At 59.9% G+C, this 23,358-nt stretch overlaps 1 protein-coding gene across 1 annotated transcript; it reads left to right on the top strand.

Moving 5' to 3' along the window:
- Positions 1–155: 155 nt before the first annotated feature.
- On the top strand, positions 156–23,085 carry PPP5C (protein phosphatase 5 catalytic subunit). Its single transcript, XM_058708603.1, has 13 exons — positions 156–363; positions 5,918–6,159; positions 13,985–14,132; positions 14,806–14,927; positions 17,751–17,816; positions 18,134–18,232; positions 19,028–19,133; positions 19,889–20,031; positions 20,165–20,252; positions 21,019–21,059; positions 21,148–21,326; positions 22,291–22,372; positions 22,561–23,085. The coding sequence occupies exons 1-13, from the start codon at positions 243–245 to the stop codon at positions 22,621–22,623; spliced, it is 1,500 nt and encodes a 499-aa protein (XP_058564586.1). The 5' UTR covers positions 156–242; the 3' UTR covers positions 22,624–23,085.
- Positions 23,086–23,358: the final 273 nt, after the last annotated feature.

The raw sequence follows: 23,358 nt of genomic DNA, 5'->3' as shown, positions 1-23,358 counted from the left end.
CCGCCCCCCCCCCCCCCCCAATGGCTCATTCTAAGAAGGGCGCTGTCTGGGGGCCCTCTGGTCACCTTGTCCTCCGCGCGCTCTACGGCGAAAGGGCCCTGCGCAGGCGCGCGGAGGGCGCCTTCGGGGCCCGCGCTTTACGACACTTGTGCAGCAGCGGCCGCGGCAAGTCGGCACTCCTTCGCGACGATTCGGCCGGGTGCCGCTGGCGGCCGTTGCCAGGGTGGGGGTCGCTTTGCGGCATGGCGATGGCGGAGGGCGAGCGGACTGAGTGTGCTGAGCCCCCCCGGGACGAGCCCCCGGCCGATGGCGCCCTGAAGCGGGCAGAGGAGCTCAAGACGCAGGCCAACGACTACTTTAAAGGTGCGCCCGCCCGGGAGGGGGCCGGGGTGGGGTGGAGAGCGGCCCAGGGCAAGGGGTGCCCGGCCCGCGCGGAACCATGGCAACGCGGAGCGGCAGCCTGGGCGCGGGGCAGGCACTACCAAGTGACCCGGCGTGGGGAGGCAGGATGGCGCGACCCGGGGGGCGACGGGGGGGGGGGGGGGGGCTCTGACAGAAGGGGTGATAGCGAGAGGTGGCGTTCGGAGCGGGTGCTGCTAAATGGGGAGGCCGGAGAGGGCGCTACCAAGTGTGAGGCGGGAGGGGGACGGGAACGAGGGCACTTCCAAACGTGAGGTCCTTGAGAGGTGTTAGCTATGGTGAGCCCTATAGAGGGCGCCTTCAAGTAGTGACAGGGGGCTCGGGAGTGATGGTGCTACCGAGTGGGGAGGTCTAGGGTGGGTGGCACCAAGTGGGGCCTGGGGGACACTGTCCCAATTGAGTAGGGAATTGTAAGGGCGGAGGGGGGGGGATCGATCATTAGGTGGCAAGGCGAGGAGGTGGGAGATTTGGGGTTGCACGAGGAAAAGGGATGCGTGGGAGGCTCTGGGAGTAAAGGTGGGGGAAATCCCAAGAATAGTATGACATGGGATCTTGGGAAAGAGTAAGATGTGGGGGCACTCATTCATTCATTCAGTCGGCATGTTGATTGAGCACCTGCTATGCGCTAGGGACTCTGCTGGGCTCTGGGGTTATCGCAGTGAATGAGCCACATGTGGCCCTGCCCTTTTATAGCTTGTAATTTAGCAGGAGAATCAGACATTGAGTAAAAACACCAGAAATAAAAAAATGCTTAGAAGTTGTGATGAGGGCTTTGAACCGCCGCCCCCCCCCCCCCCCCCGCCACCGACAGGGTGTGAAGTGGAGATCGGGCTGGAGGCTACTGCGGTCAGGGAAGGCCTTAACTGAGGAGGAGGCATTTAAGTAGAGAAGAGTCACGAAGGAGTGTTCCAGGTGGGCGCAGAGACATGTGCAAAGGCCCTGAGGTAGGAAATGAAAGACTGGCGTGGCTGAAACTTTAGCGGATCAGCAGGGAGACTGATACAAGATGCGTTTAGGACAGGGGCCAGCCCGGGTAGGGTTTCATAAGTCATTGCAAGGCTAGTTTGGATTTTACTCAGGTGTCCAAGAGGAGACCCTGAGTAGATAGATGGTCCAGTCTGGAGCTCTGAGGAGAGGAATTCAGGCATGGTCAGCCAATGAGTGGAATAGAACACCCTCAGAATGGATGAGGTCTTGTAGGGAGAGAAGGGGCCGGAACCTTGAGGAATTCTAACGTGTAGAGAAGAGGAAGAAGCTCAAGAGAAGTGGTCCGTGAAATGGAAGGAAAGTCAGGAAAGATGAGAGAAGAGAGTGCTTCTAGAAGGAGGGCGGCTGTGGCCCGGGTCACATGCTGCCAAGGCGAGCACCGAGCAGTGCCCGCGGGATTTGGCTCCACGGATGTTGGTGCTAGCTAGCCTTGACGGGAGCAGTTTCTGGGGACCAGTGGGGGTGGGCGTCAGCCTGGAGGATACCAAAGAGCAAACTGGGAAGTAAGGAAGGGACAGCAAATGTTGACAAGTGAAGTGTTTCATCCTTAGGGATGAGAGGAGGGGAGGGATCCAGAGCCTTCGCAGCCTTCGGTGGGAGCACAGAGGGATTCAGAGTGGGAACGTGGGTCAGGCTGCAGCGCCGAGAAGGAGGTAGGAAGGGCCCGAGAAGGAGGTAGGAAGGGCCCGAGAAGGAGGTAGGAAGGGCCCGTGAGAGATGAGGCTTGGAGGTGGAGCCTTGGCGGCTGGCTGGGGGGGGGTAGGGGGGTGCGGATGTCATCCTGGGGGCAGCGAAGAGGCCCGGTGAGATTCCCCCAGCTGCCTGGCTGACATTAGATGCGAGAGACCGAGACAGGTGAGAGGCGGTGGTGGTGCTGACCAGAGACCCAAAGCGACTCAAGAAATGCATCAGAGAGGAAAAGAGGGCGGCCGCCTGGAGAGAGGGAGGAGGGACCTCCCCCCAGGCAAGGAGAACGGGGTCGGGGTCGGGGAGGCCTATCCTGGCAAGGGGAGCGGAACCTGGCACCAGGGAAGTCAGTGGGGCTGGAGTGGAAGAGGCAGGAGGGGGGGCTGAGCTTTCTGCTGCGGCCCCCGGGGAGCCGTGGATAGTCCTGAGGAGGGGAGGGACCGGGTCAGGTTTGTGCTTTAGCGAGACCCCTGCGGAGGGGCAGGACCGGAGGCTGGGAGACCTGGAAGGAGGCTGGGCCAGGAACCTGGGCCGGGCAGGATGGAGGCCAGACCAGGGCAGGGCGGGGCCGTAGGGATGGTGGGTGGATTTGAGAGATGTTCAGGAGGCTGGCCTGACAGAACACGGGGACTGGCCTGGCTTTGGGGGTTGAGGGGTCAGGAGAGGCGTCCAGGACAAGGCACAGCCTCTAGCCAGGGGACAGCGAGGAAGGTGGGGCCATCCCTGAAATGGGGCTCGGGAAGAGCGGCAAATAGGAGGGTGGGTGCTGAGGCAAGGTAGGACTTCTGGGAAGCCGTAAGTCACGGGGAGGGGCTCCTTGCCCTCCAGGCCCCGGGGCCCTCGGAAGCCCTGGGCAGGCCGCCAGAGGTACTGGCACTGAGCTGGCTGAGAGGAGAAGGGCCCTCCTGGTCCAGGCCCCTCACTGTCTGGCAGGCGGTGGCAGGCACCGAGCCCCAGCCTCCGGGGCTGTGGGAATAACAATAAAAAGAATAATTACCGCTCTCCTTAATTGAGCCCCTGTGGTGGCCAGGTACACGCTTCATCTTCCCCGGGGCGCTGGGAGGGAGGGAGGGAGGGAGGGAGGAGCGGCCCTGTTTGTTTCTTAGAGGAAGCTGAGGCTCAGAAGTGAAACCGCTTGCCCAAGGTCAGAGTGTGAGCCCGGATATCCCCCTTCTCGCCACGTGCTTGGTGCCCCTGTTCAGAGTCCTTACCTGGAGCTTGCAGGCAGAAGAGGACAGCCCTTGATTGGGCTCAGGCCCCTTCCGGAAGCCCTGGGGGGGCAGAGCCTGGTCCCCGGTGTTGCCCAGCTCTCTTCCCCTCTCTCTGGGCCTCATTGCCCCCCTTCTGTAAAACGGGAGGGCTTGTATTTAACCCCCAAAGACGCCTCTGGGTCTCTGGCTCTGTCGACTTGGTTAAGAGCTCAGGCTGCCTGGATTCAAATCTTGTTTCTTCCTGTTTCGTGCTGTGTGACCCCTGGGCAAATGGCTTAACCTCTCTGTGCCCTGATGTCCTCCTCCTCTAAAATCTGGAGGACTGGATGCGCTCGTAAAGCAGATAGAACAGGTTCAGGAACCGGTGTTGTTGGGCAGGTGCGTGAAGTGCAGCTCCTCCCGTTTCCTCTGCTTGGTTCTCCTCTTTGTTCACTCATTTTTTACTCACTTCTTTTGCAAGCATCTGCTGATCGCCTTCTCTGCTGTAGCCGCATTTCACGCGAGAGTTTATTTAGCCCTCAGAGCCACTAGACGAGGCAGGGCAGGGCCGATCGGGCTCTGAGACACCAGGCTCCCCACCCCAGGCCAAACGGGCCCCGTGAGTAACACCTCAGCCGTCAAGAGAGCTGGCCAGCTGGCCTCTGGAACACAGCCAGGAGGCTGAGGTAGTCCTCAAAGGCACTGGCATTCCAGGGAGGGTCCCTCAGACTTAGGCTGTCTGGTTCTGCCCTGGCTTGTTTCTGGGAAGTCCTGGGCTTGCCCTCCGGGTCTCCCGGTCCTGGAGAGACACACCCATCACCTAACGGTGATGGGCAGGGCTGGGATAGGGGAGCCCAGGGGCTGGGGCGGCCCAGAGGAGTGCCTCACCCAGCCTGAGAGCGGAGGAGGGCTTCCTGAAAGAGGGGACATCTGAGCCATCTGACAGATTGCCAGATATTAGCCTGCAGGAGGGATCATTCTATTGTTCTGGCCGTCTCCCCAAGACCTGACTTCTTTTCCTGGTGTCATTGTGTCTGTCTGTCTGTCTGTCTGTCTGTCTGTCTCTGTCTTCCTTCCTTCGCCCATTCAAATTGGGGATGTGGATTATAAGCAAAGAAAACAAAGGAAAGTCATGGTTCATCCAATGGCGCTGGAACCACACTGGAGAGGAGTGAGGTGGGAGTTAGGGTAGGAATTCCCATTTTAGGCCAAGTGTTAGGAGAAGGACTCTGAAACTCCAGTCCAGAGGGGGTACGTAAGTTGCCCAAGACACCCAGCAGGTAAGAGGTGGGGCCAGGATTGGGCCCGGGCCACCTGCCACTGTCTGCGTGCTCCTTGTGCTAGGTTTCCTCTCAGGGGTCACCTGGTGTGAGAGTGAGGCTGGGTGCATTTGGGTCTTGGCTTGGCTCGGAATTGCCACCTGCCACCTGCCTTGTGATCGCAAGCACGGGATCTCCCTCTCTGGGCCTGTGTACCCTCGTCTGGAAAATGGGGCTAATGCAGCTGTCCTCAGGGTTGTTGTGAGGGTTCAGTGAAGGGACTCGTGTAGCAAGAGCCCGCATGGCAGCTGGCACATCATGGTCCCCCAAACCAGGCAAGCCTCTGAGCCTTGCTCTCCTGCCTGTCAGATGGGCACGTGGGAAGGGTCCAAGCCTGGCTCTGCAGATACAGACTGGGTGTCTGACCTTGAGCAAGGCTTCTGTGGCTCATCTCTAAAGTGAACACCAGATGGTGCTTATGCCGTGGAGATGTGAGGATTCCACGGGTGACGGTGTAAAGCGCAGGGCACAGCCATAGCTCGTTGCAAACAAAATCAGCCTTTCCCCCTTGGTCAGACACATCCTGTCACTCTACGCTTAGAACAGCGATATCTACACCCTGCCGTGGCTGTGGCCTTCGGGATCTGTCTTGCCAGCCTCCCTGCTCTCAGCCTCCTCCACCCCAGCCACACCAGCCTCTCAATGGTCCTCGGACACAAGGCGTGCGCTGGCAGCACACCCCCTCACTTCCCACCCCGGGGCCTTTGCACCTCCTGTTCCTTCTGTTGGGAATGCTTTTCCTCCTGTCCAGTTTGTTGCTTCCTTTGGGTCTCTGCCGGTGTGTCCCCTTCTCCTTGAGGCCTAAGTAGGTTCCTTCTCCTTTCCCACTTCCTATTCTCCTACTAGGCCCCTTCTTTGGGCTTGTTTACTTGTGTGAGTGTGGGGGCTGGCCAAGCAAAGGGCTCAGGGCAGACTCACCTGTGCTGGATTCACAACATCTCGGCTCTGGCACTCATTAATCTGTCCTCTCCGGGCCGTGGGACCAGAGGAGGAGCCTCTGGAAGTCCTCCCTGGAAGAAGCATTGCCCCGGTTGGCGCCTTAAGGGGTGACGGCTGGGGGAGGGGGTGGGGGGGTGGTTGTGTGGAAGTGACTTTGAGTCCTGGGGATTCGAACCTGAGAAGACCAAGCCCGTGCCAGGGTGGGACGGTTGGAACAGGGAAGAGGGGGCAGGCCGGAACAGACGTTTCTGAGCTCAGCTGCGGACCTCCGTTTTCCCACCCGTGAGTGGGGGGGCCGGGCCAGGACCCGGCCTCGGGGCCGCTCCTGCCGGGTGGCGGTGGTCTTGCCTCAGGCCAGCTCCTCCGTCTCCTCAGCCAAGGACTACGAGAACGCGATCAAGTTCTACAGCCAGGCCATCGAGCTGAACCCCAGCAGCGCCATCTACTATGGGAACCGCAGCCTGGCCTACCTGCGCACCGAGTGCTACGGCTACGCGCTGGCCGACGCCACCCGGGCCATCGAGATCGACAAGAAGTACATTAAGGGCTACTACCGCCGGGCCGCCAGCAACATGGCGCTGGGCAAGTTCCGGGCCGCCCTGCGTGACTACGAGACGGTGAGCCGGGCCTCGGGGTGCTTGGCAGGCGGCGGGAGGGTGTGAGGAGGCCGGGCCCGCGTTCACTCACCCCTCACTCGTCCAGCGGCTCGGCCTGGAGCACGCTTTGTGGGTTCCCTTCCCGGCTCTGCTGTCACTTGCTTAGTGAAGTGACCAGTTACCTGGCTTCGCTGTGCCGTCTTTTTTTCTTAATTGTTTTCGGATGTTTGTTTATTTTTGAGAGAAAGAGAGAGAGAGACAGAGCACGAGCAGGGGAGGGGCGGAGAGAGAGGGAGACACAGACTCCGAGGCAGGCTCCAGGCTCCGAGCCGTCGGCACACGGGGCTCGAACTCACGGACCGTGAGATCATGACCTGAGCCGAGGTTGGACGCTCAACCGACTGAGCCCCCCCGCCGGGCGCCCCAAGTGCCTTCTTGTCCGCGTCACGAAATGGGGAGAACACTGAGACCTGCCTCTAAGGGTTGCTGTGAAGAATAAATGAGTTTCTGCTTTCCGTGCCTTTAGACCAGTGCCTGGCATGTAGTCCGTGCTCTGTACCCACGAGCTGTTGCGGTTATTGGCACTGTTGGTGGATGAGAGCCACGCAGCCCATGTTCTGGTGGAGTTCCAGTCCGGAGGAGGGCAAAACGCAGACCTGTGTCCTAGCTGAGGCCAACAGAGTCCTCGCAGGCGGGGTACACGCTCGGAAGAAGGCGGAACGGGGCGATGAGCTGTAGAGGGCAGCGGGTGGGGCACGTGTTGTGATGAGGTGACAAGGGAGAGGACCCAGCGCACCGCGGGAAGTCACTAGTTCAACGGCTCGTCAGCCACTCCCATCGCTACGATTGCTCTGATGGTAACGGCAGGTGCTGTGACACTGGGGGCCAGCGCTCACTCCAGGCGTGTCCCATGCCCTCCATGGGGACTGGCAGCCCAGGGCGGGGCAGGGACGGTGATGAACCCCACTGTGCGGATGGGGAGGCTGAGGCCCAGAGAGTTCAGCTACCTGCCCGTCAGCATGCAGCTGGCCAGTGGCAGAGCTGGGATTCGAACCCAGGCCCCCGTGGCTCCCCGGCTTCAGAGAGTGAGCCCCCTGAAAGGAAGGAATTTCCTTGTTCAGTTTATTGGGTCAGTGCTTGGCATCCTCAGGGGCTCAGTCGGAGCGTGCTGCATTATTATTTCCCCCTCACCCCCATCCTATTTTATTTCGTTCACCATACACTCTGAGCAGCCTCTGTTGAGTGGGGAGGGTGCTTGGGGGCTGAGAGCCACAGGCTGCAGTTAGAGGGAGCGGGGCTGGCCGCCAGCCTGGGGTGGAGGGTGGATTTTAGGCCAAGTGAAGTCTTGAGCCAAGACAGGGCCAGGGGACACCTGTATTGGGGTGGGGGCAGGGCCATGGGAGAGGTGGCTTAAAAAAAATTTTTTTTAATGTTTATTTTGAGGGAGACAGAGTGCGAGCAGAGGGGGGGCAGAGAGAGAGGGAGACACAGAATCCAAAGCAGACTCCAGGCTCTGAGGTGTCAGCACAGAGCCCGATGTGGGGCTCAAACCCATGAACTGTGAGATCATGACCTGAGCTGAAGTCGGATGCTTAACCGACTGAGCCACCCAGGCACCCCAGAGGCGGTAGTTTAGAGACTGGGGTCAGAATGGAGAAGGGAGTGGGGTGCCCCCTGGCAGGATGGTGTAGGGAGCCCCAGAACAGAGTCCTTAACGAGCTTCGGGTCCCAAGCCGTTCCCCAGCCCAGCCTCCCCTTGTTGTCCCCTGGTGTCCTCATCTGGAGAATTGTGGCAAGAGGAGTGGCCACCTCCGGAGTGGCCATGGGGCTCTGGCGAAGTGGTGTGAGTAGAGGTCATTGGGGCGCAGGGTCCAGTAATGAGTAACCCGGGAGGGCACTCAGGGTTGGATGGGGGCAGGGTTTCTCTGCAGGGCTCGAGGTGCGGGGAGAGGCCTGGAAGAGCCGGGCAGAGCAGAGGGCCGATGAGCCTGTGCACAGGCCTGTGCCAGTGTCTCACCGTGCCCAGAGGTGTAGGGAAGTCTTCCCCGGGTGGGGGGGCAGGGAAGGACCCTTCTTGTGGCTCTGGCCCAGTCGGGGGCCTAACACCGCCTACTCTGTGAGGCTGAGATGGTCAGTTCTGGCCGTCTTGTGGAAATAACCACATCGGAACTTCTGCCCAGACCTTTTATGCCATGGAAGGCAGGTGAGGGGGATCCACAGCCTCTTGGGGACCAAACTGAGGCGGGGACCACGCTCAGCATTTAAATCATCACAGCCTGTTTCCCTGTGGTGGCTTCACCAGCAGCCGTGGGAGTCCCCGCACGAGCCTGTGATCCTTGTGGGCCCTCCATGTGCCTGTAGGCTGTCCGCCTCTCCACGCTGCCACATCTCATCGGGCTCTGTGGGCAACAGGCAGAAGGGCCGGCCCGGGGCAGCAGTTCACCCTCCGGTCTCTACCTCCTCCCCTCCTCCCTTCCAGAGCTGTCTGGAGACATGCTTGCTGGAGCCTCAGGCCCGCTCTCAGATCCTGGCATCCTCGGAGGCGGAGCCAAGATGTGACCTTGGTTGAATAACAAGCCTGAGGCTCTGCCTCTCTGTGGCCTGGCCCTTTCCTTTCTCAGCCTCAGTTTACTCATCCGCACGCTCACTGTGGGCCCAGATATGTTTGAGCTCTTTACATGCGTGAATTCAGTCCATTGTGCAGGCAGGAAACTGAGGTCTAGAGGGGGAAACCCCTCCTCCCGGATCTCCTGGCCGAATTGGGCCCTGAACCTAGAGTTCCTGCCTGTAGCTGTGAGTGAGCTGTGAAGTCAGTTTAATGGTTTGAGACCAGCACCTCTGTCTTTCATCAAATAGAATAGAGAAGAAAACAACGGTTCATTCGGAGGAAGTGGGTATATGTATTTGTGAAAGGCTCGTTTTCACTTACGTAAACACAGGCGTGTGATATAAAATATGTATTCCTTACCGTGAGTCATAGGCAAAAGCCTCAAGGTCACTAATGTAGGAGTTGGTACTGGCAGCACGGTCGGGACACCCCAGCTGTAAGCCGTGTGGCCCGGAGTGCTTTGGCTCTCTGCCCTCGGTGTCCTCATCTGTAGAAGGGCCCACCTCAGGGCCTTCTCGGGACGATTCAGTGAGATTTGTACATTTGCAGCGGGACCTGCCCACACTACACACTTGATGGCATTTCTCATGGGGGTGTCGGGGCAGGGGGAGCCCGTGGCCCACAGGAAGGGCTGTTTGCAGGTACCAGGACCTTGTTAGGGGCCCCGGGCGGGGGAGGGGTCCACGTGTGTCTCCCTCTGCTGGTGGGCCCTTCCAGGGCCCCTCAGTAGGAACAGTCTCCCCTTTCCACCCCCTCGTCTCAGGTTAGTCCTCTCAGAGGGACCCTTGCTCCCGGATTCCCTGTCCCATTTTTGGGTCCTCTTCTCGAAAGACTGCCCTTCCCCCTCACCCACCATCTTCTTTCCTGTCTGTGGTTGGCGCTCAGATGGTCATGTGGGCCCTGGCTGGATCTGGGGGACTCCCGCAGTCCCCACCCCGCTTCGTGGATTTTGGGGGTTTGGATCACAATGCGGCTCGCCCTCGGGTTTCTTCTCACAGCATAGTCCAGCGCAGTCAGTCAGAAATGCGTCTTGCCTTGCAAGCCCGTGCAGGCGCCTGCACACCTGAGGTGTGGCTGTCCCCACGGTTGGGGGAGCAGTCAGCTAAGGCCTGGCACGGTGCTCGCCGTGGGCGGGGCGCGATTGGGACCTGCCTGCCCTCGTAACGGAGTCGTCACGCCGACCCTGTGCGTGGGGACTGTTTTCCCCGACCTACAGATGAGGAAACCGAGGCCCAGAGTGTAGTTCGCTCCCTGAGATCCCGCAGCCAGGAAGTGACGGTCTCGTACCAGAGTCAAGCACCTGGCCCCTGGAGGCACGCAGCGGGCAGAAGCGTCTCGGCCTGGCATCCTCCTGTGGCTCAGCCCCACTCCGGCGGGCTCTCTTCTCTTCTGTTTTATTATAAATAAAAGGGACACTGAGTAAGACCTCAGTTAACTCACTAGAGGGTGTTGCCCTGTAGGGTGAAAACCCTTGTGTCCTGCTTACGGCTGTCACTGTGCAGTGCCCGGCCTAGGAACCTGGCTCTCCTCCAGCTCTCCGTGTGCCTCAGATGGGCACGGCCCCTCTCTGGGGCACAGCTCGTCATCTATGCAGGGCAGGTCATCCAAATGACCCGCCACGCGTAGTCACATGGGTCCCCTGAGGTCAGGAACGCTCAGCCTGGGCCCGGCTCTTGCTGCTGGACGACAGCCCCTCGCCCTCAGTTCCAAACTCGGGCCGTCCTGAAAAGGCCACCGTTGTAGTTAAGTTCGGGCAACTCATCTGGTGGTAAAATCCGACCTGAACTGACGAGAGGTCATTGATGGTCTTGGTGCCTCCACGTCGGGTGACTGGAGGCTTTGCTGCAGTGGTGGGAATATGTGTGACTACTCAGTGCCCCTCGGATCTGCTAGGGGCGTCACGTAACATAGCTGTTCCTGGTTACCCGACACGTGCGAACCTGTGTTACTGTGTCACTAGCTCGCGCACTATGGGTCTTGCCCGTGAACAAGCCCAGCTGAAGGTGGCACTTTTTAGAAACAGCTTTTTTTTTTGTTTTAAGCTGATTTATTTTTGAGAGAGAGAGGGAGAGAAACAGAGCGTGAGGTGGGGAGGGGCAGAGAGAGAGGGATCCGAAAGATCCCAGAATCCGAAGCAGGCTCCAGGCTCCAGGCTCCAGGCTCCAGGCTCCAGGCTCCGAGCAGAACCCGACGCGGGGCTTGAACTCAAAGAACCGCGAGTTCATGACCTGAGCCGAGGTCGATGCTCAACCAACTGAGCCACCCAGGAGCCCCTAGAAACAGCTTTTGGAGAGCGTCGTAGCTTCACGTGCAGTGGTAAGGAGGAATAGAGATCCCGTTCTCCCGGTTTCCCCCGCAGCACCTCTGGCGTGACCACACAGACACCACAGTCAGGATATGGACCCCGACACGGTCCACACATCACTTTTTACAGAAGAGTCTAGTGTTGAGTTCTGAACCACCAGTCCCCTCCAGTCGGGAGCAAATGACCCCCCACGGGAGCAGGGAGGCCCAGCAGGGCCGCCTGGAATGAGCATTCTGGCCGACGGAGCCCTCTGCAGGGGTGCTGGCGCCCTGCCCTCGTCCTAGAGGCTGAGGCGGGGCTCAGAACTGGGAGGGCCTGCCTTCAGCCCCTGGAGGCCTGGCCCTGTACGTCCCTGGAGGGCATGCGAGGTGCCGTGGGGACGAGTGGCCGAGTGGCCGAGTGACGGTGGGCAGGGAGGGAGCACCCACCGTGCTGGTGGAAGTCAGGATCCTAGGCAGGGAGAAGACGGAACTCTGGCTTCTTGGGCCTCAGATTCCCCATCCATCAAATGGGGCTTGTGGTTACACCCAACAGAGCTGCTCTGCAGGTAAAGGGAGCAAGTTCGCCGTGCTCCGGCACATAGTAGGTGCTCAGGAAGTGAGCCGTGTGTTGTTACTGCTGCCGCTCCTCTTTTTCTGGCCTTGTTGGTATTTGTCCCCATCCTGCAGCCATCCTGTGAGTTCTGTGAGAACAGGGGACTGGCCAGGGGAAATGCTGAGTGCTTCATCATTTCCTTTCGCGGGGTGGGGGGGTGGGGGGGGGATTCATTCCCTCCTGGGACGCAGCCGCAGCCTCGCAGGGCCGCCTTCCAGTGGGGAGAGAGCCATCTCCAGCCGTGCTTAGGGCTGGGGCAGGTGAGCCAGGGGCTTGTGGGAGTCCAGAGGGGTGTCTGACCCAAGCTGGGGGGGTGTGGGGTGCTCCTCGAGGAGGGGACAGCGGAGCTGACAGCTGGAGGAGAGGAACCAGGAAGGGGTTGGAGATGGACGTGAGGTGTTCTGGGCCAGGGGGCAGCCTGTGCCAGGTGACAGGGAGCTGGCACATTGGACACTTGTGAGTTTGGTCTGGCCGGGTGGTGCCAGGCAAACAGAAAGCAGGGGTGGGCAGGCCCTTGTGTGCCAGGCCAATAACTTAAGCCAGGCCTGGACTTAACCCCAGGGTGTGGACTCAAACCCTGTCCCCACTGGGAAGGACTCCAGGGGGTGCTGCCTCCCTCCCGGGCCTCGCGCCACACCCACCCCCAGGTGGAGCCACCTGGCAGGATACCCGGGCGTGAGCCTGCCCAGCCAGGGAGGAAGCCGTCGCCTGCCACGGCCCGGCTTCCTGCCATCCACCGGGTCTGTACACCCGTTCCCAGGGTGGATGAGCCACGGTGACCCGCAGGGGTTAGCAAGGGCCTTTGCACAGGCTTCTGGTTCACTCTGCCAGGCTTTCCCCGGGGGTGGCGTCCCTACGCTTGAAGGCCTGCTTTGACACTTCTCTTCACGCCCCCAGCACAGGAGCCGCAGGGACCTAGCTCCTCGGGTGGCCAGCAGAATGGGCAGGCCCGGCGGGGTCCACTCAGAGCAATCATAGTTACAGATAACTAAACTGAGTCCTGGACGGGTGACGTCCTTGCCAAAGGTCACACGGTGACGAAGCGGCAGAGCTGGGATTCGGATCCAGCCCTGTCTGCTGCTGAACTTGGGAGGATCCGAGTTTGTAGAAAGCAGGATAGAAGGTGGAGGGAGGGGTGGGCACAGGCTCCTTTTATTGTGAACTTACTTTACCCCAGAGTCACGTGCCCGGGGCTTTATTGCGTATGATCCCGTTTCGAGCACAGCGGCCCAGGAAAGGGGCCGTGACTAGCAGCCGGCGCCCGTGTGGACTTTACTCCTGATGGCGCGCTGCACACACTTCGTGCGTGTCCGTTCCTGTGACCCTCACAGCCACCCTCTGACGGGGCCGCTGTCAGAAGTTCCCTCCCGTAGAGAGGGAGGGACTCGCCGCCCGGCGTTCCTCCGCCGAGGGTTGGCGGGGCCGGGATTGGAAGCAGGCGGCCTGGCTCTGTGGCCCGTGGTCTTGACCGCCCTTCGGAGGAGACTGAGGGGACGCCGCTAGGTGCTAGCCGCTGTGTGCTGAGCCCCGTCTTCATTACTTGTCCTTCCAGCCGCCCTGCCAGGTGGGACGTGTCCCGTCCCCCCTTTCATAGATGAGAGAAAACTGAGGCTCAGGGAGTCCAGGTTCCCCAGCAAGTCCTTGGTTCTTCTGCTGGGTCTGGGCTGTTCATTGCCACGGTAGACCCAGCCCCCGCTTTCCTCTTAATCCCCTCCCCACCCGGTATTGACTGGAACGTCAGTAAAGTGAGCCTCGGCCGGTGTGGCTCCCACGAGGAACCTAAAGCTGAACACGTGCTCCTCAGATGGGACACTTTTAACGACAGAGCTAAGTTTTTTTTTTTTAATGTTTATTTATTTATTTTGAGAGAGAGAGATTGGGGGAGGGGCAGAGAGCGAGGGAGAGAATCCCAAGCAGGCTCCACATTGTCAGCACAGAGCCCGACGTGGGGCTCGAACCCATGAACTGTGAGATCATGACTTGAGCCGACACCAAGAGTCGGACGCTCAACCAACAGCCGCCCCAGCGCCCCAGAGCAAAGGGATTTTAAGAACTCCCGCTTGCATGGGTGAACAAGTTTGCCCTGCGGGACAGCCCGGCGTGGGCAGCTCTCATCGCCTGGTGTGTGGATGCTCAAGACTGAGGTCTGGAGGTGAGAAAGTCTGGGGCTGCTCCGCCCGCGCGTGGAGGCCGGGTGGTCTGGCTTCCGTGTTCGTGGAGCCCGGGGCCGGGCAGCCTCGGCGTTCCCCCGTCCTGTCTGCTCCTCTGCGCCAGGCGGGCTGTGCCTGGGCGTTGATGCCTCTTTTCTCCCTCCCCCCCTCCTCCCCCGGCCCTCCCAGGTGGTGAAGGTGAAGCCCCACGACAAGGACGCCAAGATGAAGTACCAGGAGTGCAACAAGATTGTGAAGCAGAAAGCCTTCGAGCGGGCCATCGCCGGCGACGAGCACAAGCGCTCCGTTGTGGACTCGCTGGACATCGAGAGCATGAGTGAGTCAGGCCTGGGTGCCTAGAACATTCCACGTTCTTGCAAGCCCTCTCCGGGCCCTGTGCGCGCTAGGGGATGCGGGCAGGGGCGGCCGCGGTCTGTGCCTCCTGCATTCCTGGGAGCTCCACGGTCCGGCGCTGGGGCTTGGGTTCCCGCGGTTCAGGCGAGGCGGACGAGCCCCTCGTCCCGCCATCGGGGCCTAGCTCCCTAGCGACATCTGTACCACCTGCCCCGCCCTCACGGTCCCCCCTCCCTCCCTCCCCCCCCCCCCCGCCCCCGTCGGATTTGTGTAGGTCCTCTAGGCGCTCAGACGATTCAGTCCTTCGTTCCACAGATAATTATCGAGCGCCTGCTATGTGCCAAGCGCTGTTCCAGGCACCAGGGGTACGGCTGTGAATAAAATACTCTCAGCCCTCGCGGAGCTGATGCCCTGGTGGGGAGAGAGGGGACTAGACGGTGTCGAGTGCTGTAAAACCACGCAGGCAGCGGGGAGAGGGGGTGCCGGAAGAGGGGGCGCACTGCACAGAGAGGCCAGGCACGGCCAGCCTGAACAGAAGCACCTGGCCGGGGAGAGGACCCTTCACCCTCCGTCGTCCTCTCACCCTGTCTGCCCTGTGCCTCCTCTTGGCCTCACGGTGGCCGTGGCCACTGAGTCTTGTCCCCCATTCACCCCAGCCATTGAGGATGAGTACAGCGGGCCCAAGCTTGAGGATGGCAAGGTGACGGTCACCTTCATGAAGGAGCTCATGCAGTGGTACAAGGACCAGAAGAAACTGCACCGGAAATGCGCCTACCAGGTAAGGCCCCGTCAGGTGCTGCACACACCCGTGACCCCAGGATAGCATCGCAGCGGCGCTGGCGGGGCCCAGACTCGGCCACGGAGGGCGGCTCGAGGGGGCGGGTGGTCACGGCAGCCGACGCTGCTGGGCACCGTGCGGACGCGGTCTTTATTCCCGACGCTGCGTTCCCACGGCCGGCATTGCCATTTAGTTCCTTTTATTAATAGTTTTCCTGTCCCTGCCCCATATGTTCACGCATGTTGTCTCTTCCGCGAGATCCTGTGCACGTTTGTCACAGTTATTTTAAAGTCTCTGGTAATCCTACCATCTGGGTCATCTCTGGGTCTGCTTCTGTGGTCTGTTCCTCACGTGTCTCATCATTTTGTGTTGGATGCCAGACATCTTGTGCAAAAGAACAGTAGAGACTGGGCTAAATAGGGAGTTTCTACAGAAGATGGAGGCCCTTTCTTCCGTCGGGCCGCTGGCGCAAGGGGCTGTGTCCGTCTGATCTGCTGTCTCGGGCATTTTGCTGGACTTAGCCCACCGCGGGCTTGCGGTGTTTTCAGACTGGGATCGGGACTGTCCCTTTAGCCCTGGCAAAATCCCAGGGATGTCTTGACGTTGTCACGTCTCCAGCTTCTGGAACTGTGGGAGAGCTCTCTGATTCTCAGCCTTGCGGCCAGATTTTTGGTGTGCCGGGGGAGTTCTGTGCTCTCCCGTTCCGCCCCCACTTTTGTGCTGCCTTGCACCCCGCCTTCAGTGACGGCCGTGTGAGCAAGCCGGCAGGTGAGGGGAGAGGCGTTCGGAGGCGGGGGCTTGTCCGGTCTGTCCGCTGTCATCAACGTACCACTGGCTTCCCTCCCTCTGGGCCTCGGCGCCCCTTGGCCTCTTGCCCTCCTGCCGTGCTGCGGGGATAAAAGCCCCAGGGAAGGTTGCTGTCTGCCGTTGACTGATTGAGATTTGAGCGCACGCTCGGCTTTCAGATGGTTTTCGAAAGATTGGATTTTGTGGGTTCGGGGCCTGTTGCCATTAGCGCAAAAATGACCGTAGTTTACAACTTTCTCCATTCTGACCAGAAGTGGACGCCTTCTACTTTGTTTAACGTTTGGGGGTTTTCCCCCTCCTCTTACCTGTGAAAACTGTCAAACCTGCAGAAAAATCGAAAGAACAGTATAGTTAATATTCTTGCCCCCTTCACCCAAATACACCAGTTAACATTTTGACACGTTTCCTTTCTCTCTCTACGTATGCGTGTGTATGCACACACACTTCTTTTTCTTTCCTTCTCTTTTCTCGGTTTTCTTTTCTTTTCGTGAGCCAGAAGTAAGTTGCATCATAACCTGTATCTCCTAAAACCAGGATACTCTATGTGACCACAGTTCAGGTGTCTCACCTTAGAAACTTAGCGTTGATAAAATAATACTGACTAATGCAGACAGTCCACAGGCCATCCACAAAATCTGGAAACACCGACAAATCTATATGACAAGGTCAAGGTCATCTTTAATCTTCACGTAGCAAAAACTAGTATTATCTACATTTCCAGACAAATACTTTAACTCTTTAGCCTACCCAGGTTTCCCCAAATTAGCTGTTTTGTGGTTTTGGTTTTTTTGTGGGATTTTTTGTTTGTTGTTTTAAAGTTTTGTTTTGTTTTGTTTTTTTTAAGTAATCTCTGTACCCAATATGGGGCTCGAACTAAACAACCCCAAGATCAAGAATCACATGCCCCGCTGACTGAGCCAGCCAAGCGCCCCCGTGCTGTTGGATTTTTCAAAATCCAGAATCCATTCACAGATCAAATACTGCATTTTTATCTCCTTTCATCTAGAACAGTCTCCTGCCCTTTTGGGGAGACTCTTCCATGACACATTTTAGACATGTCCAGGCCAGTTGCTTTGTAAAATGTACCACATCTGGATTCATCTATGTTTCTTCATGATGCTGATTATCTTAAGAGGAACCCAGAGTCTCTGTTTCCGTGTAAAATAACGCTGATGTTTAAGGGCGCCTGGGTGGCTCAGTTGGTCACACGTCTGACTTCAGCTCTGGTCGTGATCTCACAGTGCGTGAGTTCGAGCCCCAAGATGGTCTCCGTGCCAACAGTGTGGAGCCTGCTTGGGATTCTCTTTCTCTCCTTCCCTGTCTGCCCCTCCCTCACTTATGTCCTCACTCTCAAATAAGCTTTAAAAAAAATAATAATCGTAATGTTTCAGTTTTTTTAATGTTTTGGGGCACCTGGGTGGCTCAGTTGGTTGAACGTCCAACTTCAGCTCAGGTCATGATCTCGCGGTCCGTGGGTTAGAGCCCCGTGTCAGGCTCTGTACTGACAGTTCAGAGCCTGGAGCCTGCTTCCGATTCTGTGTCTCCCTCTCTCTCTGCCCCTTCCCCGCTCACACTCTGTGTCCCTCTCTTTCTCAAGAATAAATAAACATTAAAACAAATGTTAAATTTTGTAATGTTTTTATTCTTGAGAGAGAGAGAGAGAATAGGGGAGGGGCAGGGAAAGAGGGAGACACCGAATCCGAAGCAGGCTCTAGGCTCCGAGCTGTCAGCACAGAGCCTGACACGGGGCTCAAACCCACGAACCGCGAGATCGTGACCTGAGCTGAAGTCAGTCGCTTAACCGACTGAGCCACCCAGGCGCCCCAGTAATTCTAACGTTTAAATGCTGTGGCTCCTGCCAGCGCTCACTTGTCTGGCCTCCGCTGCCCGTTCCTTGCCTGCCTCTCCCTCACCCTCCGCTCGGCAGTGTCTCTTGGTCAGCCCAGGCTCTCCGGGGCCCGGGGCGGACAGCAGGCCCTCCCCCAGGCCCCACTCACAGCCCACCCTGCCTTCCAGATTCTGGTACAGGTCAAAGAGGTCCTCTCCAAGCTGAGCACACTCGTGGAGACCACGCTTAAAGAGGTGCGTGCCGTGGGGCGGTGTGTGGACGGGCTGGGGGTGGGGGGCTCCCTGGCTGGGGAGGGGCTGTGGAGCTCAGAAACTCACAGGCCCACCTGGCTTGGTCTGCCTTCCCTCTCCCCCTACCCTGTGTCTCTCCCCTGGATGTCCCTCTCTTCTCCTGGTCTCTGTCCCACCCTTTTCATTTCTGTGTCCCCTGCCTGTGTCTGTTGCATGGTTCTTCTCGGTCCGCCATGACCTCTTGCCCCTCCCCTCACCCCTGCCCCCTCCCCACGTCTCTCTCTGGGCCCCTCCCTCTCCGGTGGCCTCTTTTCTTCCAGACAGAGAAGATTACGGTGTGCGGGGACACCCACGGCCAGTTCTATGACCTCCTCAATATATTTGAGCTCAACGGTTTACCCTCGGAGACCAACCCCTATGTATCCTTCCTCAGAAGAGCAGACCCTCCCTGTCCCTCCACCTGGATTTGGGGGAGGCACCGTGGCCAGAGGGCACAGTGGGAACCCGTGAAGGGAGAAGCCTGAACAGTCGCTCAGGCACGGGGATGTGGGTGGAGTGGCCGGCCAGCGTCAGAGTGGCCAGGGCAGGTCCCCCTGCGCTGTGTGCCCGGGGCAGGTGGCTCAGTCCCTCTGGGCCCCAGCCTCTCTTCGTCTTGAAACGGGGCTGCTACAAGATCAGACACGGAACGGCCCCAGGCACTGCCACTCCCCAGCCGCGTGACCATAGCAGTGACGTCACCTCTTGGTGCGTCAGATTCCTCATTTGCAAAATAGGGATAATGGGGTCCGACTCACTGGGTTGTTGAGACGGGTAAATGGGTTCGTATGTGTGAAGAGCTGCGTGGCCCACAGAGCTGTGTAAGTGATTGCTGATGTGATGACCGTTGCTTGATGAATGGCCACCAGGCCTGTGAATATCGGGTGGGACGGTCCATGTTCCGTTGCCCCTATGGCAGACTGACCACCTCATGTCACCCTCCACCGTCCACTTCCCTGAGCAACAGATGAGGTTGGGGATGTCAGCACTATCCCGCTGAGGCTCCAAGAGGCTGGGCGACTGGGCCAGAGCCAACAGCAAGGAAGAAGACCACAGCCCAGATCCCCTAGCCCTGCTGACATCCCCACTCCTAGGGTGGCACCGGCAGGAGCCGCGGGACATGGGGAGGCTGGGGAAGGAGCAGGGCCCCCCACTCCTTGTTTTCCTTAGCAGAGCAGATATTTAATGGCGACTTTGTGGACCGCGGCTCCTTCTCCGTAGAAGTGATCCTCACCCTTTTTGGCTTTAAGCTCCTGTACCCAGATCACTTTCACTTGCTTCGAGGTGAGCTTGTGTGGCAGGAAGGTTTGGGGTCAGTGTGGCCTGGTGCAAGATGAGCTCACCAGGGAACAAGGGCCACCGGGGGTGGGGGGGGGGGGGGCACATGTCCATTAAGAGGTGGAGAATTGGTCTGGGTTGAGGGCTCCATTGAGATGTGGGGAATGGGGCCGGGCTGGGGGCTCCATTGAGAGGTGGGGAATTGGGCTGGGTTGGGGGCTCCCGGGGGCCTGAGCGTCAGCACTCGGCACATGGTAGGTGCTCGGTGACTGTCTGCTGTGGGCTTCCCTGCAGGAGGTGATAAGAGCGAGCCCCAGCGGAAGAGTTGATGAAGCCAGACACGGGGGCCCGGGCAGCTTCCTCGTCTGCCCCAAGCCCTGGGAGTCCCGGGAGGGCAGAACGAGGTTGTGTGCGGGAAGTTGGGAGGAACAGCAAGGGGCGGGCCCACGACAGGCATCTTGGAGGGGCCTGTGTTTTGTTCCAACCTGCCCCCTTCCAGCCTGGAAGGCACGCAGGTTCTCCAGAAAGGAGTCCAGGGCCCAGGGGGCAAGGGACATACCCATGGTCACTCCAGGCTGGGCCAGGCCTAGGCCTTGTGGCCACCTGCCCAGTGTGTGCCTCTCAGAGAAGGGACTAAGAGCAGTGTCAACACCTCACTGGGTGTCTGGTGTGTGTGCGTGTTGTTGGCCTCAGGCCCCTGGCCCCGGGCCCGGTGGTGCCCGTGCAGGGGGTGCTGACCGCTTCGCTCTGCTCCTGGCCAGGCAACCACGAGACGGACAACATGAACCAGATCTATGGCTTCGAGGGCGAAGTGAAGGCCAAATACACAGCCCAGATGTACGAACTCTTCAGCGAGGTGTTCGAGTGGCTCCCGCTGGCCCAGTGTATCAACGGCAAAGTGCTGGTGAGGGCGGCAGGCGGGACCCCTCGGGCCCCTTCCCACGCCCGCGCCCACGAGGGCCACCCTGAAGCGAGCTGGAGGGTTGGGGTGTGGCCGGTGCCTCCGCTCACACAGCTGTCCCCGCACTACACCCCAGATCATGCACGGGGGCTTATTCAGTGAAGATGGAGTCACCCTGGACGACATCAGGAAGATTGAGCGGAACCGGCAGCCCCCGGATTCAGGTGACGGTGGTGGGCCGGGTGACAGCCCCTTCCCTCCCGGGGCCGCGGCACCTCCTGCGTGGGCTTCCTGCCCCTGGCGGGGATGGCAGGGCCGAGCCTCTGCGTCCTCGCCTGTGACTCAGGTTGGCGCACTTCCCCACGGGGCCGTGCCTGCAAGGGAGTGTTCTCGCGCGCCACGTGGGGCGCGCTCTGGTCACTTGTTTGTGACTTCTGGAGAGTGACGTACCGGGGCTCCCGTGCTGGTGAGGACAGGTGGCCGAGTACTCACATGCACGCACGCACGACTGTGGGAAGTGTGGCACAGGGCATGGGGAGGGTGGGGCGCTGGGGGTCCGGATGGCCTCTCTAGGAGCCACACCAAGGACCGACTGGGAAGGAGGCACCTGCCACGCAGAGTTGCCCCGGGCAAGCACAGAGGGGCTCGAGGCAGGTGTGAGTTTCGCACACGGGAGGAACAGCTGGCAGGGCAGTGGTTTTGGGGTGAGCGGGGATGTACTTAAAGGGGGTTGATGAGGCCCTGCAGAGCCTCAGAGGCCTGGGGGAGGAGCTTGGGCTTTGTTCCTAGGGCAGCGGGAGCCCCAGAAGGCTTTGAGCAGCAGAGGGGTGTGATCCGAATAGCACTGTTAAAGGGCCCCTCCCCCTGCGGGGCCGAAATACATTGGCTGGATCTGGCGGGGCGGTCACGGGGCTCAGAACCCCATTTCACGTGCCCCTGCCCAGCCTCCACCCCAACTGCGCTGACGTCCCCTCTCCTTCCCCCACCCAGGTCCCATGTGCGACCTGCTCTGGTCAGACCCACAGCCGCAGGTCAGTGTTCCCCAGGCTGGGCCGGCGGGTGCGGGCTGCGGGCAGAGGGGGTGGGGCGGGCGGCACCCTGAGCCCCCTGTCTCCCCAGAACGGACGCTCGGTCAGCAAGCGGGGCGTGAGCTGCCAGTTTGGCCCCGACGTCACCAAGGCCTTCCTGGAGGACAACCACCTGGACTACATCATCCGCAGCCACGAAGTCAAGGCCGAGGGCTACGAGGTGGCACATGGCGGCCGCTGCGTCACCGTCTTTTCCGCCCCCAACTACTGGTGGGTCCCGCCTCCGACCCATCCGGGCCTCCCTTCCCCACCCGCTGTTGCTTGTGTTGCTGGTTTTTCCTTTAACTTTTTGCGGTAGAAAGTTGCAGAGACTCACAAGAGCAGGTAAAATCGTACAAGGAACACCCACGTCCTCGTCACCCGGGTTCAGCAGTTGCCAGCCCGGGCCGGCCTCCGGCCACCCCCACCCTGGGCATCACCGCTTCCGTGCTCCGACACCCCCTGGTGCCCCTGAACCTTTTCGTGCGACTGAAATTCCACTGTCACTCTGTCAAGTGTCAGATGGGATCACCTGAACGCAGAGTCCCGTTTCCTCGTGTCTCTCAAAAATGGCTCTTTTTGGTTTGATTTCTTCCGAGTAACAGGGGACACATTCTTGGTCTTTCGGTTCCCTGTCCCTCCTCCCCTGTCACTTGTAGGCTTTTGGTTGAAGAAACCAGGCCCCTTGTCCCCCAGAGTTGCCTGTGCTCTGGACCAGGCCGCCTACACCCTGCGGGTGCCAGTCAGCACGTTCCTCTATCCTCTGTTTCTTGGTGGTTAGAGCCAGGGTGTGCTTGGGTCAGAGTCCAGGCTTTGGCAAGCGTCCTGCCTCCGTGGGGGGACATGTGCCCCCCACCTGTCCCCTGCTTCCCCTTCCGCCTCTGCTCCCCTCCTACCTGAACCTCCTGGGCCCCCTTCCTTTCCCCTGGATTCCTGCCTTTCCCGGTTGTCGTCTCTCACTTCTGTGTCTGGGGCTATCTGTGTCCATGCCTCTCTCTCTCTGCTCTCAACGTCTCTGACTCCGTTTCTGTCAGTGTCTCTGATGGGCTCTGTCCGTCTGTGTCTCCCTCTTCACTGGGACTTTCTGCCATCCAGCCTCCTTGGGTCGCTTCCCTCCAGGCCCCTCCCCAGCCCTTCCTTGTGTTTCCCCCCTGCTCCCCACCCCTGACCAGCTGCTCTGCCCCTGTCCCCACAGTGACCAGATGGGGAATAAAGCCTCCTATATCCACCTCCGGGGCTCTGACCTGCGGCCCCAGTTCCACCAGTTCACAGCAGTGGTGAGTCACCCCCTCTGTCCCCTGCTGTCCCTGGCCTGGGGAGCACAAGGCTGAGGCCCAGTCAAGGACAGAGTGCAGTGCTCAGCAGCTCTTGGGGGGAGGGCTGGTCTCTGCATCTGGTGTTCAGACAACCCCCCTGAAGCTGCCCTGTTTCTGTCTCCCTTGCCCTGTGTGCTCTCGTGTCCCAGCCTCATCCCGACGTCAAGCCCATGGCCTACGCCAGCACGCTGCTGCAGTTAGGGATGATGTGATGTGAGGCCCGCATCCCAGGGCCTGCTCCCCATCTGACCCCAGGCCCAGCCCAGGGCAACGTTGGACCCCCTTTTACTTTGTAAAGTTTGTATTTATTCCCCTTTAGGTTTGCAGAGGGGGTGGGGGGCCGGCCAGAGGGTCCGCTCCCTGGAGAAAGAGAAAGGAGGTGGAGAGGCCAGGGTTGGGGCACGTCCGGGCATTGCGGAGGGAGGCCGCGGCGGGTGGGGTGGGCGGGGCCCAGAGGCTTCCCCGCCTCCCTCGTTTGCATGGCCCCTCCCCCCTGAAGCAATAGGGCCCCGCCATAGGAAGACCCCCCCAGAAGGAGGGTCATCAGGGAGGCCTCGCCTGCGTCTCCCCCTCCTGGCGGCCCCGAGACGGGGCTAGGCTGGGGTTCACCCCCTTCCCCAGCTATTTTATGTCTGTAATTAAATATGTTAAAATAAAGTCATTATTGTAAGTCACCTTGTCTCAGATGGTGGAGCTGCTGGGATTGGGATGACCACATCATCCAGAGGGGTGGGGGGGTGGGGCCTCGAAGCTTCATCTCCCACCTCCCTGGGGTGCCCTGGGGTGCCCTGGGGCTGGGGGCCCGACCAGCCCAGCTGCACTAGTGTCTGCCCTCACGGTGGGCTCTTGAGGGAGCGACTTGCCGCCCGGGAGGGAGAGCCCCGGGCAGCGGCACAGGGTGCGCTCCGGGGAACAGTCCCGCGAGGCCCCGCCGGAGCAGAAGCTGG

Source organism: Neofelis nebulosa, chromosome 17 (genome assembly GCF_028018385.1).
Source record: "Neofelis nebulosa isolate mNeoNeb1 chromosome 17, mNeoNeb1.pri, whole genome shotgun sequence".
Classification (NCBI taxonomy): domain Eukaryota; kingdom Metazoa; phylum Chordata; class Mammalia; order Carnivora; family Felidae; genus Neofelis; species Neofelis nebulosa.
This window is presented reverse-complemented; position numbering and strand designations above follow the sequence as displayed.